Source organism: Egretta garzetta, unplaced genomic scaffold, assembly GCF_000687185.1.
Source record: "Egretta garzetta isolate BGI_Z169 unplaced genomic scaffold, ASM68718v1 scaffold354, whole genome shotgun sequence".
NCBI classification, from domain to species: Eukaryota; Metazoa; Chordata; class Aves; order Pelecaniformes; family Ardeidae; genus Egretta; species Egretta garzetta.
Genome location: NW_009259593.1, coordinates 1172512 through 1189677, shown reverse-complemented (window position 1 = coordinate 1189677; position 17166 = coordinate 1172512). Strand labels below are relative to the sequence as shown.

General features: G+C 40.0%; 1 protein-coding gene across 1 annotated transcript in view; it reads right to left on the bottom strand.

Annotated features, from left to right (window-relative positions):
• Positions 1-8933, bottom strand: part of MYLK3 (myosin light chain kinase 3) — a 37038-nt gene extending 28105 nt beyond the window's left edge. The window contains exon 1 of the mRNA XM_035893618.1: positions 8816-8933. Within this exon, the coding sequence (XP_035749511.1) occupies positions 8816-8824 (9 nt within the window). The 5' untranslated portion in view covers positions 8825-8933. The remainder of the gene's footprint in view (positions 1-8815) is intronic.
• Positions 8934-17166: the final 8233 nt, after the last annotated feature.

The window sequence follows — 17166 nt, the reverse complement described above, 5'->3', positions numbered from 1 at the left end:
ATGGCTTTACAAGAACCTTTAAGTCCTTCCTCCAGGTTACTTTGCCTCTCAGGCATCCAAGAGAGCACCTGCTGCCCATCCACATTCACTCACTTGACCCCAGAGTTTATTCTTACCACCAAGCCTGTTACAGAAACTACATTAAGAAGCTGCCTCATTAATTTTGATTCTCATTCCTTCAAACTTTTTATTTTAAACCCAAGCATCCAACTTGGACCAGAAGGGTGGTCATCAGCAATGCTTCCCTGGTGTGGTGGTAATGATTCACTCTTCAACTCCTCCACACCCTCCCACAAAGAGCTCTCCTCTGGAAACCGAACAGAAAAGTCATGTTGCTCATTCTGCTTTCCCTGAATTTCAGTGATTTTATATCTAATGCAGTCAGTTCCTTGTAAAGCCTGTGGATTTTAACAGTCAGCCACAAAAACTACCCTTGGATTCAAGAAGCTTCTCATTTGCAAGATGCTTTCTCACTACTACCAGGAGCTCATCAGAACACCCTACGGCACCTTTTACACCTGCCAAAAGCTCTTTTGTCTATGGCATTTTGCTCAGATACAAGTAATTGTAAGTCAGTAGGGATCTAACGTAACATAGAAGAGTAGCCTGAGCTGTGCAGTAAGGCCAATAGGAATAAAACCAGTAAAAGCAAATTCTTGTCACTGAAGTGACGCGATAGGCCTCTCGGTATAAATACGTACAGGGAACAGATCTGTTGCATGAGAAGGGGTTATTTCTAGACAGTCAACTTTTCAGAAAACAACCTTACATAATCCAGAGTTTGCTCCAAAACACATTGAAACCAGCACAGTCATTCTTGCTGACTTGAAATTTGACTGGCTTCAAATCAAACCCCTCAGAAAAGTCTCTGCCTTGCCAGCAACGCGCTTTTGTTTGAGAAGATGAAAATCACTGAACTGCACTGTGTTCTGTGTTATCTTCTGTTCCCTTCCTACTTCAGAAGACCTTTTCAGCTTCAGGTTTGAAAAACTACCACAAAAATGCCCACACAGAGCTGTACGAACTTGTTAATTTGTAACCATCATTTCCAACTTCACCTTTCTCAGCACCCCAACTGACAACTGCTGTAAGAATGTATCGGATTATTTTCTGGGCTTCTCCGCTCCTATTTCCAAAGTTAAAAGGCAGCAATACTGTTCCCCCAACTACCCTTCCGCCCTTCATAGTTACTGACTGAAGTATGAGCACCTTGAGCACAATTTTACATTGCATAGGTTTAAGCGTTTGAAAAGTAAAACGCACAAGCACCTCAAATCCCATCAGATTGCGCTGGAATCCAGTGAACTACGTGTTGGTGGACAGCCACACGAGGGGCAGCCTCCAGCCACTCACAAAACCATTTGACGGGACTTGTGTGCCTTGGCTACTGACACACGCTTTTGGGAACTTTTCCCAAGCAGTTGGTGCCACCAGGCCTTGTGCAAGCTGGAGTCTCAGTTACTGATTTTTTTTCTCTCGCACATTTCCATCCGACAGTTGCCATTGTGGTACAATGAACACCAAGTGCTGTGCTCAGTGTTCCTTGCTAATAACCGTCTTTACAGGAACCTAACAATGGGGGATTTTTTTTTTTTTTAAAGTAACAACACTCCTTGACATTGCTATTCCCCACTAATAACCAGAACGCCATGTTAGAGAAATTCTAGATCAAGTAAATAGTCATCTGTCCTACAAAGAAGTCTGTTATGTGCTATATTCACCTGCTGATTTAAATCTCCCTGACATTTCGCTTTGACATCATTCACAAACACAGGAATAACTTCATCAGTTCAGGCTTAGTCACAACCCAAACTCTACTTTGAAAAGTAATCAGAGTAAGAGAGTTTGTGTACAAAAGCTGGTGGTTTTGCAAACTCTTCTCAGTAATCAAATACTCAGAGAGAAGCTACTTGCACTCCATTAGGCGAATGTTTAAATGTGTGGAAAAACCCAGAAAATGCTGCATCCATTTCAGATGCGCAAAAGATCTCCAGCTAAATTTATAACAGCTTTCATCAAGCTGGAAAAAAGATACAGGAAACAAAAGAATGTCATCTACAGAAAAGCTTGTCTAAAAGAAAATTACACCGCGTGCCAGTGGAATCGCAGAAAGCAGCAAACAACAGGCATCAAGCTTTCCAGAGCAAGGAATGAGAAGGCAACTTTTTAAAGTTTATCTCTCTAAAGCAGATAGTTTAGGAACAGTTGGGTGTGAATTGGAAGCCTTGAGTTAGGGCCCCAGTGGTATGACTAAGCACAGTGATCCATTTTTCCATCTGAGGCTGGTATCTCAGTACAAATATCCAGTAGAACCAGAAATCTACAGCCCATTTGGTGCAGCCATTTTCACTCCCAGAACAGTACGCACCCCCTTAGCGCTTCTATCAGAACTCAGGAAGTTTTGCTTCAGAACCACCCTGCTACCTTAAATCAACAGCCAACAGACTCCAGAGTATTAATTTTAAGCAACCACATACAAGGATCTCAGCACTCCTAAGAAGCTCCTGAATTAAAACTACTAAACCATCAATTTTGCAGTTCTGCTATTAGATCAGTGACAAATTCATCTCCAGATGCACTGCAGAGACAGTTGTAGTCTAAACTCAGATACACTGATAAGCAGCGTTAGACTAAAAAAAATCACCAGCACCAAGTGCTGGCACCGTAAAGCAAAATCACTCAGAAAAGCAAGCAAATAACACTGATGATGAAAGATCCAGGATATAAATGGTTTGGTTTTCATATCAGTTGATATCAGGAGTAGCTGTCACTAAAGCGCAGCAGGGCAGTGCCAGCCACACATCCAGTAACAGTATATCAAGATCATCTCAGCATGAGAAATTAGGAGAGTAGTTAAAGTGTTGGGCAGGATGCTGGAAGAGACTGCAGTAGTGTTCTGCAGAGAGCTGAGCACTGGGACAGCAAGTTACACCCAGCAAGACTCTCTACATACACTCCATGAAAATGGTGGAACACCATTAGAAGCCAGCTCCCTGGCTCTTGTTCAGACACAAAAGGAGGGACAGGAAAATTTTGCAGAAGTTTCCCTAAACTGCTTCTAGTGAAAAGCGCATCTTATGAAATTCTGGATTGACCATAATCCAGTGGAAAGTGCACTGAAACAAACCCAGTGCCCCACAGCAACGACTGACAGCCCTCTACCTGGCTTACCAGGACAAACAATCACGGACAGCCGTGGTATGAACTGCCTTGCCAAGCAGAATGACCCAGTCAGACATTTGAGAACTTGTACCAATGTTTTCTGGCCCTAAGACTTATATTCTGTATAAAGCAAATGCAGAAACAAGGTCAATCAAATTTGTAGCAAGCTATTTTGTTTTTGTAGGAAGAGAGGTCAAGGAAGATGCAATTAAAGCTGTGCCAATATCTAAAAAGGTGCTGAGAATTAACCAGGACCCTGAAGCTCCCACACTGGGCTTCTGGGCAACTTCAGCTGAAACTGGAAACGGGAACCCACTGAGAAAATACCCAGAACAGAGCTATTTATAGAAAAAGGACATTTCTTTTTAATTCTACCCAGCCTCATACAATACCAGTGAGCATGCAATGACAGTGCTGGAAGGGATCGGGTCTCTGAACAGAAGCATTCAGATCAGTACATACCTGAAGTCAGAGGCATGTGTAAATAAGTTGGATGAACCAGCACATGTACTGCTCAAACTGAACACCAAAATGAGGACACAAATGAGAATGAAAGGTGAATCACAAATATAGAAGATGACAGCAGGAGGACCTGCTAGCTCCTGCTATCTCAATTCAGCCATGGGAGAATGTGAAAACAAACCTGTTTCGTAATGTCAGAGACTATATATAGTTTACTATTCTAGTTTCTGGGATATGGACTGTCTGAAAGTATACTCAATAGAATATATTTAGACTGCAAACCACTATACACTGGTGCAAAATTCAAATTGGAGCATATGATATCTTTCCCTTGAGTTCCCACAAAGCCTGGGAAGACAGTGTTAACAACTGAGATGCTCAGAAATTTTCAAACCACGTATTTTTCTAAAGTCCCAATCCTTCAAAATAGCTTACTACTTCCATTGACTTTTTTTTTTTCAGTCTGTCCACCCTTCTGCTAGGTCTCCATAGCAGCCTGCACGTAGCCTACCAAGACTTTGGACCCAAGGATGGTAGTTTCAAGGCCTCTGCAGTATGCAGACTGCTCCAGAGCCTGGGATCCCAGATCTGGTCTGCTGAGTAGAGGAGTGACTCCCTGGTAAAGCAGGAGCCAGAAATGCAGATGTCAAGGCCTGGTCACCATCAGGCCTATCCCAGCATCAAACAACTACACAAAAATGGGAAACAACTGTTCAAAGAGACATTAAACCAAAGGTAATTGTGGTGCTGTGCAAGACATTCAAAAACAAATACACAAAGACCAAGATGTGAACGGAGAGTGCCTGAGAAGTTTCAAGTAACTCTATACAGGACTCCCAGAAGAAATAAGTCTGAGTAGCAAAATCAGTAAGATGTTACCCAAAAAAATGAGAGTGGAACACATACCCCCTACCACAAAAAAGAATTAGGAGAGGAGCATCAAGATTAGCTTCTGTGAAGGACTAGGTAACTTCAGATATCTCGTTAAGTGGCCATGTCCTAAAATAAGAGTCAGCCCCAGAAAGTCAGCAAGGAAAGAAAAAAAAAACAAAACAAAAAAAAAAACCAAAAAACTGCACCACCAAGGTTAAAAGGATTGATGCAGCTGAACATCAAAACTGTTCAGCTCATGGGAAGGAAAAGCTTGAAGGCAGCATAGGCAACAGGCACGTGTTAGAACACTCCTGTCGCTGCCTCTCCTAATGAAGAGCCTGACCAATTTCGGAAACACAAAACCCATCTTCCTACTTGAGCATGAACTACACCCTCCACGGTACATCTGAGCAACAACAGAAATTTCCAAGCAATCTGTAAACACACTCAGAGCTTACAGAGCTGCAGAGTGTTACGAGTCCTTCCATAACACCAGGATCAGCTGAGCTAGCCACTTACTCGAGTACAAGCAGGCAGATCATCGAGTACTATGCCAGAGAGAGACTACAGTCAACAAACATGCAAACAGGTTCCACACTGCAACTAAATTCATCAGCTCCTGCTGGAACACGCTCAAACCCAACATACAGGGGTTTGTAGGTTCCCATCCTACGTGGGAAAAAGAGAGTTCTCACTAGAATTAATATTAAACTTACTGACTAGAACAGTCCTCACCAACTTCAGTAAGAGCTGCACACATGGTTCCACCACACTAGTTAGCCTTATATGCTTCTCTGCTGGTCATATCCCCCAAGAATGAATTTGAGTGCTAGCTTTGTGAATAAAATAAAGAATTATTTTCCAAGTGATAAACATGAGTTCATGAATTTGAGTGCTAGCTTTGTGAATAAAATAATTATTTTCCAAGTGATAAACATGAGTTTGGTAAGCTGGCCAGAGTGATGTAATCCAATGCAAGACATCCAAATCAAAGTTATTTTTTATTCTTAGCTCATGGAGGACTAGGAAAACCAATAAATCAAAGTAAATCTAATGCAGCTTTTACCTGTAGATCTTAATGTGTTTTCAGAAGAGAAATATCATTATCACTAGTTTTACAGGAAGGGAAATTGAAGCAATGAAGATGAAAGAATTACTCAGTCACCCAACAGAGTTACAAAGAAACAAGACATTCTGAATCTCATTATAGCCTCCATATTATTTCGAAATACTAACTCTGCTCTGCACAGAGCCAAGCCACGGAATGCCACACAGAGAGAGAACTGCAGTACTGGCTTTTTTCCCCCAGGACACAACTAGTCCAAAAAATCCTTATCATTTGCTCTGATGGTTCTAAAGCAATCTTCTGTAGTCCTTCCTGAAATATCTTTCCTTTGCATTCCTCTGGCAACAAGCAAAAGAGAACTGCATGTATTTCAGGCTGTTTAGGACCTTTCTTTAGCAAAAGTTGAACATCAACATTTTAAACACATCATCTTTTGGGCATGAAGAACACTTGAGTAGTGTATTCAATTAAATTAATAGACAAAAATTTTTTTCTACTATGTTGCCATAAATAGACAATAAATCATGTGGCCAAAGGTGTATGAAACGTATCTAGTCTTCTAAGCCATTCAGTTTCTTACATAGTAAATGATATCCAGAAAATCATATTGTACTGTTGGCTATACTAAATCCACTACATGATACTACATTAGATTAATCTGAGGCTTTGGAACAAGACCCTACTTGTTGAAATTAGTAGAAATTTTGTTATTTTCTTTGACTGGACCAGAATTTGGTTCATCACTGTTGATTTAGTTCATTTACTCCACTGGCTCTTCAAAGAACTAAATGATTACAAATATCAGCTCTTTAAGAAAGAGAGCTAGCATCGTGCAAAATACATGAGGAAATCCTTTCTTCAAAATTTTGAAAGAAAACAGCCCTAAAAAAAACCCCTAACACTCTGATCCATTCCCATTTAAAATGCAACTCCTACAACTTTTTTTAATTACTTGAACTGTATTACATGTACATGGCATTCTTTTTAAGGCTGCTTAGGTCCATTTACTGCTTCTGTCTGGATGGTAACGGTCTTTTCAGCAACACAAAAAGTAGGCAAATGCAAACAAACTGAAGCAAACAGAAATAGTGTTTCCCTAGACTTCCTACCACTGTAGCAACTGAAACTTAACTCCACAGATAGCATTAAAACACAGTGTTTGATGAATAGCTTATAATGGTAGAAAAGCAGATCCCTATTCTCTCTTCCACCGGTGACGTCTCTAAGCCTCCGTCCTCTTGCAGGGTTTGGGTCTGCTGATCAGTCATTAAGCTTTCACAGACAGAATTTCTTTCACTTTGTTCCCTCAGACCCTTGCACAATGGGGTTCTGATCTCTACAACTTTGAAGTACTACAGAGCACGCATTTGAGGTATTGAGGGCCTGGTGTTCAAGTTGATTGCACTGCTTTTACCACAGGCTGATGCAGTATTTGGCTCCTCATTAAATCACCTCAGAGTGAGCCTGTCTGACAGATTCATTGTCTTAAAACTCTCAGACATATGACAACTAAAGGAAAAAGCTGTAACAACCAACCTCCACATAATCTGAATGGCAGTCTGGCATCCTATACTACAAATACACCACTTCGAATGAAAGTATTAATGTACCAAGGCTCTCATGAAAAATAAGTTTATTCACAAAGGCAAAGCCTGCACTCATCGTTTCAGGAACACCTCCCTGACGCCAGCAGGTGTTTTGCAAGCCAGACTGCACAACCTGGCCAAGAGTGTCGAACACACAGAGCACTTTACCAAGGGCACAGAAACCAATACCACGCCATCTAGAAAGTTTTTACTTTCAAACTAGGCTCCCAATAAAATACTAAGGAATCCCTTACCGTAAATCTCTCTATGTAATCAGAAACACAAAATCCTCCCATGCTCAAACGAAGTGATCTGTGCAGGGAAGATTCTTGATATAAAGTTCCCATCCCGTTTGGCTTGTATGGTGGTCACCAAGGTAGCCCAAAGTCTTTTACTGAATAAAGCTGCACAGCCTCCCTGGATCTTGCTAGAATTCTGCTTGTGAGATAAACTAGGCATTTCATCTTATCTGACACTACACCAGGCATTTCAATCATTTCACTTGCTTATCAGCAGCACTAAGTTCTATCCCTATCCCAGCAGCTCACTTCCTGAATTACTGATAACAGCTACTGTAAGGCACGGAAACAACAGAAGATGACAGCCAAATCTCTTGAGTCGCTAGAGTTACTTCTTGGCATTTCCCAGTTCCTTAGCTTATTTTTGCCCAATTTAACTTTGCATTAGCTGTAACTTAAGGGCAACATGTTTGCTTCAGCCAAGCAGTGACAAGACTGTCATTTATCTGACACTCTTCCTTTTTTCAGTGACACTGATTACTGCTGCAGGATATTTGCTTTAACGTAACACGATTATTATACCTGTGGGCATTTCTTTTATCTCCAATTTCTTAACTGATAACATAGGAACGGAGGGAACAAAAGAATGGACAAAAAGGGACAAATATTCATTTGCCATCAGAATTCACATACCTATTTATGCCTTCAAGCACTGTTTCTACAGTCTGATGCTATGAAGACAGAGACATTCACTTCAGACTGTAAAATACCTTACAGTCAAACAAAAGTACTCACACGAATGTATGTTGCCATGAAGTCCATGTAGGCGTATTTGTGAAGTGCTAGATTTAGAATATTTTAAATTTTTTTCTACCTACACAGATTAATAAGCAGCCATAGCGCACTCAAATGATGTTCCTCCTCATGCATTTAGTCTTCAACTAGTGAATTCTTTTTATTTTGCTCTGTGTAAAACACACTTTTTTTTTTTTTAATTGAGTTCTTACCTATAAGATTGTGTCAGTGGAGTACAAATATACAAAGACAACAGATACCAAGATGCTGGATGACCAAAGAAGGAAAGTTTCTGGAGAAGTATCTACTTGCAGTTTTCATCTGCGCTGTGCCTTCCTTTCCCACTCCACCAACAAGCTGCAGTAGAATTAGCTCTGTTTGATTACTAGCTACATGTGATCTAACACTAACCTGAATCACATCAGGCATGGGTATAAAAAAATGACAGCACTCACTATGGACCAGAGGCCTTTGAGAGCATGGACAAGCATCTCAGACAGCAGTACCTGGGCTTAGCATGGGCCATGTCTTCACTGCTTAAATCAAAATAGAAATGTGTTTTACCACAGGTCAAGTGCACATGCACTCTCCCCTAAAATAATCAAGCAAGCAATGGAGATAAGATACTGTACCTTTATCATTACGATCTAAGAGATGTCAGGTCCAGAAGTGTGGGTATAGATCTGGCTATTCTCACAGCAAAAACAAGTGCTTCGTTTCCACTTGGGTTTGTACAGCAAGATAACCAATATGCTGTTAAAAACCAAAATAAAACCAACATGAGTAGAGACAAAACCAGTGAAATAAGGTGAATGAGGAACTGTCACAGGGCAAAAGCCAGGGAGGCGGTGGCCACGCTTGCTGCGCTGCAAGTGTTTTTTACTGCCTGGCAGGGAATGTTTTTCAGGCCATTCAACAAAGGGAAAAAGCCAGGAGTTGCCTGGTGCACAGGATGATTTGGCTGCAGGTCATAGACATGAGATAGTTCTACCAAGAGGTTAGTAGTCTAACATCCTGGTGAAGGGACATAGGCAACCTGAGGATGCCTCAGACACTGGCCTTAGACCTCCAGAAACGCAAGGTCTGCCTCAACTGTCAGGCTCTCGTGTAGTTTCTAACTCAATCTCTGTGCCTTTGCTCTTCCACCTGTAAAACTGAATTAAACTCTTCCTAGCTCACAGAATATTTGCAGAGCTTTAGAATCTATTACTACTACTCCCCCTTTAAAAGGCAAAACCAAAATCTTGGGTCAAAACTGCCCCCGAAATGTTAAGGCGCATCAGCTACCTCCATACAGCGGTACAGGAAAACTGATGCCTTCTGAGCAGTAAGCCAGCTGCTGAGCCCTTTTGCCTGCGTAGGGTAAGACTTGCAGGTTTTGTGGCACCACCTTGAGCTGTATTCCTGGCATTTGCAGAAGGAACACTACCCAGCCACTCTCAGTGGGAGAGGAGACTATCCACATGGGCATTGAGCTCTTGAACACAGCCTTAAGGGTTTCTTTAATTCATACACTCAGTTACGTGTTAATAAAGACCCCTATTCCAGATCCCCAGAAAACAACAAATACTACAGCTATTTAAAAGGTGTAGTGCTTAATAGGTGAATCAGGTGATCCCTACACCCAGGGGAGGAAAAAAAAAAAAAGTACTTTTAATACATTTGTGACTTATTCCGATAGCACAAATAATCATGTTGTTACTCCAGATTTAATAAAGAGATGCTATTACTTAATGCGGCAGCAGAGGCATGTACAGCATGCAAGCCCCGTGCCATGGGGGAAAGCTTGCATGACAAAGAGAATCCTTTAGGAAATTTGGCAAGCAGTCCGGAACAAGCAATGCTCAGCCTGCGACCTTCCGTTAGCAGATCTAAATACAGAACTGCAGTGTAAAACAACACCTTCCTGCAGTATTTTCATTAATTAATACTAAGAATATAATTATTATGATGATGAGCTTCACTGACTTTGCTTTTTCTCCACTTTAGCTCCTAAAGAAAATTAATTTGGAGCTTTTCTCTTCCCCATTTTCATTTCAGATCTTACGATGCAGATTCTGGACTCTGGTTTCAGAAGAGTATTAAAAGCAACAAATCAGTGGCAACTATGTAACACCCAATCCACAACAAGAAAGTAGCCTGCTTTTCACAAAGTTAAATTTATTGCTGTGGATAGAAAACAGGCAATGGACACAGGACTACATTCTCATTAGTACTAGGGAAAAGTCTAGTGGATTTTACATACAAGGAAAAAAAAAAAAAGTTTGGTGCCTTGCCCTAAAATACTAAGAGCTAGAAACAAGGAAAGAGCTCACTTTGAGTACAGGTATTCCAGTATTGGCTTTGTAGATGTCCCGAGACATCATTTACTTCTAGAATAAATGCGAAGTTTTTCCAAAAATAATCCAAGTAACACCCAATAAATGAAATCAAGATCAAGGTTAGTACTTTAGCTTTTAGAGCAACTCTGAATTTGCTATACTTCAACTCCAAAACTCCTCATTCAAACCAAGAGAAGTCTAACAGCTAGATCAGTGCATTCAAGGCGAAGACCAAGTAAAGGAAAAAAGGTAAAGTTAAGAGGCTATTAATTATTACTAACTTCCCCAGACAGTTATGCCTATTCCTGCACAACTACAGAGTAAAATGAAGGGGCTCGGTGTTTTTAAGGTGACCTCTCCTCTCCCAGCATCAGCCTCTGTGAATTAGGAGGAGGTGCATTGCTCCACAAAAACATCCCATTATCAGGGAATTTATAATCTAAACAACCTTCCTTAGCTGAAACGGTTAACATGGCAGTTTTTTGTAAAGAGTGTCTTCCTTCCTGAAAATAAATGAGAAGCTTTAGTCCCTTGGCATATTTCTTTCACACACACTTAAGTTACTAAATTACTAAAGCATTTTAGAGCCTTTTTGTCATTAATAAATCAGGGGCAAGGAGCTAGTAATACTGATGCCACCCAGTTCAACTCATCATCACTATGCCCAAAACATCTAAATGAAGGTTCACAGTTCTCATCCAAAAGGGATTTCCAAACTCTACCAATAACTTACCCTTTCATTACGCTTCCATCCATGCAACAAGCTAGAACTGAATGCCAGCATACAGGAGTGTTCCCAGGGAAATGCACACAGAATTGGCAGGCAGAGTATTGATACCAGAAATCTTCAAGTCCCCTTCGGTATCTGATCAGGACAAGTATTCAGGAGCCTGTGAAGACTTTGACTGATGAGGCATTTTTTAAGAGCAGTCAATTCCTGTTTGTCTCTGTGCCAGTATCAGCACATTTCTAGAGCTGCACCACTCACAATGGATTAGTATTAAAGGCCAGGTCTGAAAGCCTCCCCACCTCATTAATATTAATTTTATATTTTAAATTCCATTTACACAAGGACTCATCCCCAAGGCTAGAAGCCTCATAAATTATATTCCATTTTTAAACCTGCAGTATTCACTCTCATTGTTTCAGAAAGAAAACACCAGCAGAGACAGCTTTAGGCTGGCTGCTTTTGTTTAAAAGAATAGTATCTTAAGCCCTGCTTTAACTTCATTAGCCCACAAAGATTTGCACAACAACAAATCCTGCCTGCAAAGCACAAACACAAATGTCAGCAGACTTTCATTCTTTCATTATTCTGCTTTTGTTCCAGCTGCCAAAGTGGGTGGGTATGTAACATCTGCAGCTGAATAAACTCAGGCAAGGCAACTTACCTAGTGAACATTTTGAAAACAGCTACAACCACCATAAAAACAAATAAAAAGAGACAGAGTGACTCAGTATCTACTTTGTCTCCTGGCAAGCACGGGTGGATGATTTTTCATTCAAAGCCTATCACATTGCATAGCAAACCTAGTTCTTATGGTCATAAAAAAAGGTCCAAAGGAGAACAGATTCAAGCCTTCTCTGTAAGGATGGGGGACAGTTTTGTGGTAGTAATCTTTTACTTCTGTATAGCACAGAGCCTTGTTACACAGCTCAACCCTACAGGCAGCAACAGACAAGTTTGGGATGCTGAGGCAGATGGTGCCTGCAACCTTCTACTCTCTGATAGTGAAGGAATGAATAGCAAAAGGGAAAAAGAAAGATTTATTGTTCTAGTTTTACCTTATTCCCTTTTACAAAGCATTTGTTGTAACACAGATTTACTGTTCAACAGCCTTTTAGTTTTTAATGTGGAGAAGTAACCTTTTGCAAAAACCTGAAACCAAAAGAATTGTGCGTCATTCCTCCACTTGCCTTCAAAAAAACCAAAACCCTACAATAGTGAATAGTGCAGATCAAGAGTGTTTCCCAGAAGTAAGATGGGATGAGTAGGCTGTCACTTGCACTGGATGATAGATTTTCAAGCTCCTACTTTACACAAGCACTATTCTGTACTTTTTTATAAAGAATTAACTCAATTCACACAACCTTCTCTTACCCTCTTGCCTTCTCCAAGGCAGCCACAAAGCATAGCTGATAATTAAAACTTCTCGTTTTAATGGTCCATTAACTAGCGAAGACATCTCTGTCAGTAAGCCCCATAAAGTACACATGCAGCACCAAAATTACATGTCCAATGAACATACACATGGAAATCAGATTTATAGGAACCTTTACATTTGAATTTGAAATTCAGAGGTAAGTATTTTAGATGTATTTTAACTTTGGCAGTCTGGATTGCTTTTTTTTTTTTTTCTTTAAATCAGTGTCCACTCACTCAGTTCATTCTGGTCCTCAAAAACCTTCTTTACAAGATGTTTCCTCATTTTGAGCCAGCTCTGAAAAACACAGATTAACACTCTCAATCCCACTCCCAGGGGTGGTGGGAGATCTTGTTCATCTTCCACATCATGTCTGAATCTGTTTCCCACAAGAAAAGCCCAGTAAACTCAGAACTAAGGATATTGATGGGGAAGCCCAAACACCACAGGAGAGAAAAAAAAAAAAAAGAATACAGCCCCTAAAAATTCCTTTCTTAAACCACCCGATTTTTAGGTAAAAAGAATCTCTTCCTACAAATGCAGCACCCCTCCAATCACCTCTCCCTTGGTCTCAAACTGCCCTGCTCCTCCTCACATCTCCAGAAATCTGAAACACATGCATTGCTTTCTCCACCATGATATCCTACAGAAGGTCTCCATGTCTGTCTCCCAAGAGCCTTAACACACTCATCTTTAATTCTCATCATTACACCGTTCTCCATCCTCTAGCTAAGTCTAGCTTTCTTTTTTCTACCTCACCATTCCTAACTTGGTCATGCTGGTCCCTGCCTCCCTCTCGTGTCTGGAGTGAGCCACAATTACCTTCCTCCCTTTGCTATATAAGGAAACTCCACTGCAATTGTAACACTGGCTAATAATGAGAACCACATGCCTGAAATCCCAGAAATTGAGATTAATATAATCATCATACAATAAGTCTGCCAGTGGCCTTTGAAGTCATTGTGCTTTTGAGTATTACTGCAGTCATAAAGGGCGCAAGCTGTCACAAGCCCCTTAACTTGATCAGCAAACAGTACGTAGTAAATTGGCAAGCAGCAAACAATAATCTCAGAAATAATTAATCTAACGCAATCTCAACCCATCTGTTAGTCTCACAAAACAGCTATATATCATTTTTGTGACTTTCTCAGATGCCCCATGTTCAAATAATTAGTCTTGTTTCCCAGGAATGCATTTGTAATGCAGGCATTCAAAATAGAACACGTCCCCCGCTCTCTCCCATTTGCTGTATTTTTAATCTTTCTATAGCTGGTAAGAGTGGGGTTCTGTTCATTTTGTTTTCAAGTTCTTGTAATACATTAACAACCTAATAAAGACTTTAGAAGACAAAACATTTTACAAGACATATCTTCCTATGTACTGCTGCCAGTAGTCTCAAAATCAAAATTGCTGAACAGTTCAAGCTGTTAGGCTATCTGCTTCCTCTTCCAAACTCTGTACCCCTTTAACCTTCTTTTTTTCCTCCAGAACTACATTTAGATGCATACGCATGAGCTGTACGTAAACGTGAGCTTCACTGTTGCTAAGAAACTGCATGCCGGTAGATAGCACTGTGAATGTTGCAAGCAACATCATACAAGTTGCCAAGTTCGTAATTTGGTCAGTGCCAAGAAACGTAAGCTAAATATTTTGGATGAGAGTCTCAGATCCTTTTAAAATGGGTGTGAGCCACAATGAAATAAAAATACAGAGAAGTGACTAGACTCATGAGTAATCCTACACCCTGTGGGACACTTCTTCCCTATCAGGGCAGTTAAGCCATTCTTCAGAATGCAGCTATTAGTATTTATGTAAATTAGGCTGCTTTTTTGATTTCCATTCAGCCCATTATTCACTGCTTTGAGGTACTATTTTCAAAACACTCCTCTAGGTAAGTGTTAGGAAGACATCCATCACTTTAAACATCTAGTTAAATAAACAGTTTGCTTTAAAAGGACCTTCTTAAAAGCCTTTCACTGGATATTAAGACCCGTCACTAGAAAAAAAAAAACCCTAAGAGTAAATTCTAATGCTCATCTTCAAATCTTACAATGGATTTGTCCACTCAGTTTGGTAGGAAATTCTACTTGTACAAATTTTTTTTTAAGTTTTTTGTTTCTTCTTTTTCAACATAATTAAGAGGTAAAACTACAGGTTCAGGCTCTGAATCAGTACTTGGCCAAGACTCGACACATCTCAATGTCTTAAGTATCTCAGCTTACTGTACTGTCTTTCATTCTTTGTAATTGTTCTGTCTTAAAGAACAGATTTGTTACTCTTTCAAGATGATAGAAAGTACCTTCCCTGGGCAGCCCCTTCCAGTGCCTGACAGCCCTTTCTGTGAAGAAATTTTTCCTAATGTCTAACCTAAAGCTGAAGCTGTTGGAGAATTAGTTTTGGGTCAAGGGAGTGAGCAACCTGGCTTGGCTCTCCTCTCCCAGAAGTCCTGTGCACCCCTCCTTTTCCTTGCCTTTGCTCTAAGCCCTTGCCCAAAGCCATCCTCACCATGGGTACGATTTCTCCCAGAGTTTTCCTTAATTTGTTCTCATCCCAGACTCTTTCCTGTGGAATTAGTACTCTGCTCTTTCTGCCCAGACACTCTCCAACATCATGTCCAAACAACTAAACTAAAAAAAATCACCTTGTTAGGTACCCAAGTGGAGGAAAAATTATGTTCTTGCTTTTCTAACTCAAGAAGGAAAGTATGACTGTTTTTTTCTGACATTTGGAGAAAAAGGTTTGCCTGAATTGCATAGGTCTTGTGCTTAATCTTATCTTTGGTCTTCTAGAAAACAAACTTCACCAGCCCAAATATTAGATAGCCAAAAAATTTCTAAAAATGCCCTCTTCTGTGCCTGGGTTTCACGTGGGCATGTTAATGCAAAGACATTTATTTGCTGAGAAGGAAATCATTGCACGTTAGTTTTTTGTCTTGCATGTTATTGTAGTTTCTTGAACAATTTGTAATTCATGTAATTAGTTATGAGTGATCATATGCACAGTCTCAAACATACAAATACCTGCCAATATATACATAAGAAGGCGGGCCTAAGTGCCCCTGCTTTGCTTTGTAACTAAGGGAGTTGGGAAAGAAGCTATGAATAGCAAGGAAAGAAAACTAAAGAATAGATATCTAAAATACTCTCCCTTTGTACCTAGGTCACTAACTTAATTTTCTCCTCCAATTGAATAGGTTTTAATTTCTAGGAAGTCTTACAGATATCTTGAATCTTTGTCAAATTATCGTTAGGTTGATTTATTAGCTTCACAAAAAACATTAGCTCCACCACACAGAGAAACCAATCATTTCTAATGGAAACCTTTAAACAATTCTTTCTGTTCAAAAGCGATACTGTAATATAAAGCACTGAGTCTAATTTTCATTAATTTGTGCCTGAGTAAAGAGAATTTTTTTTATGGAGTAGGAGACTCACTTTATAATCTGCACAATACTGAAGTCATTTGGAGAGATGAGGCGCCAGTGCCAATGTGCTTTCATGTGAGGAGAGGTGAAATATCCTTGAACTCTCTTCTTTTTTTTTTTTTTTTTTCCTCCAAAATACAGCCATCCAGCAGAGGTGTGCGCTATAGAGCAGTTGTTCTCAATTTTTCTTCAGACTAGTATGCTTTCACGGTAATCTGCAAATCCGATACTCTTTGCATTTCTATAGGCACTTTAAGATACTTCGGGCTGAAGGGCACAGTGCAAGTATAAATTGTTTGTTTTTACAAGATAACAGAAAAGTCTCTCTTCTGCAAGGAGTCTGAAACAGAGTAAAAAACATGTAGTTCAAGAAAGTCACCTTCCAAAAATGTATGGCCCCTGCCCTTCAACACACAGTGTAAGTGCTTCTTACAAATGTTATCCATTTCTATATACAAAATACAGACCAGGACTTCTTTCAAGTTACACTGGAGTTACATCAGCTGAGAATAGATCAGAATAAGACCTCACTCACCTATGAGTTTGTATACATCACCATAATCATCTTTTTATCAGCATAGCATATAACTAACTGAATTTCCTTACACCACAGTACTGAAATATTATTTATGGAGTGAACAGGAAGAACAAAAGCTACCACACTAAATTCATCTTCTGCAAGTGGTGAACATTCTGTTTTTAATATGGCCATTGAGATAGCTTAACCGATATATACCACCAGCTGTCATGGAAAACTATGACAAGCAATAAAGTACAAGTAATCCCATCTCCTTGACTATATTAAGGCAATAGTTTCTCAAGTATCTTCTGATACTAAAACCACACAATGAGAACGTGAACAATTGGATATTAAACCACGCAAACTCATTTTACTGCCTTGCAGTAAGCTGACAGAAGTGATCCATACTGCATCCTATACAAGTACAACCACACAAGTTAAAAGAAATAAATCCAAACCTTAAAAACGTTGGACTGCACCAAACCAAATGCTAGCAAGTATGGTTAGAATGATCACAAACCTTTGCTGGTTTTGTGTGCATTCATGACACCCAGTAAAAGAAACAAGATACCTG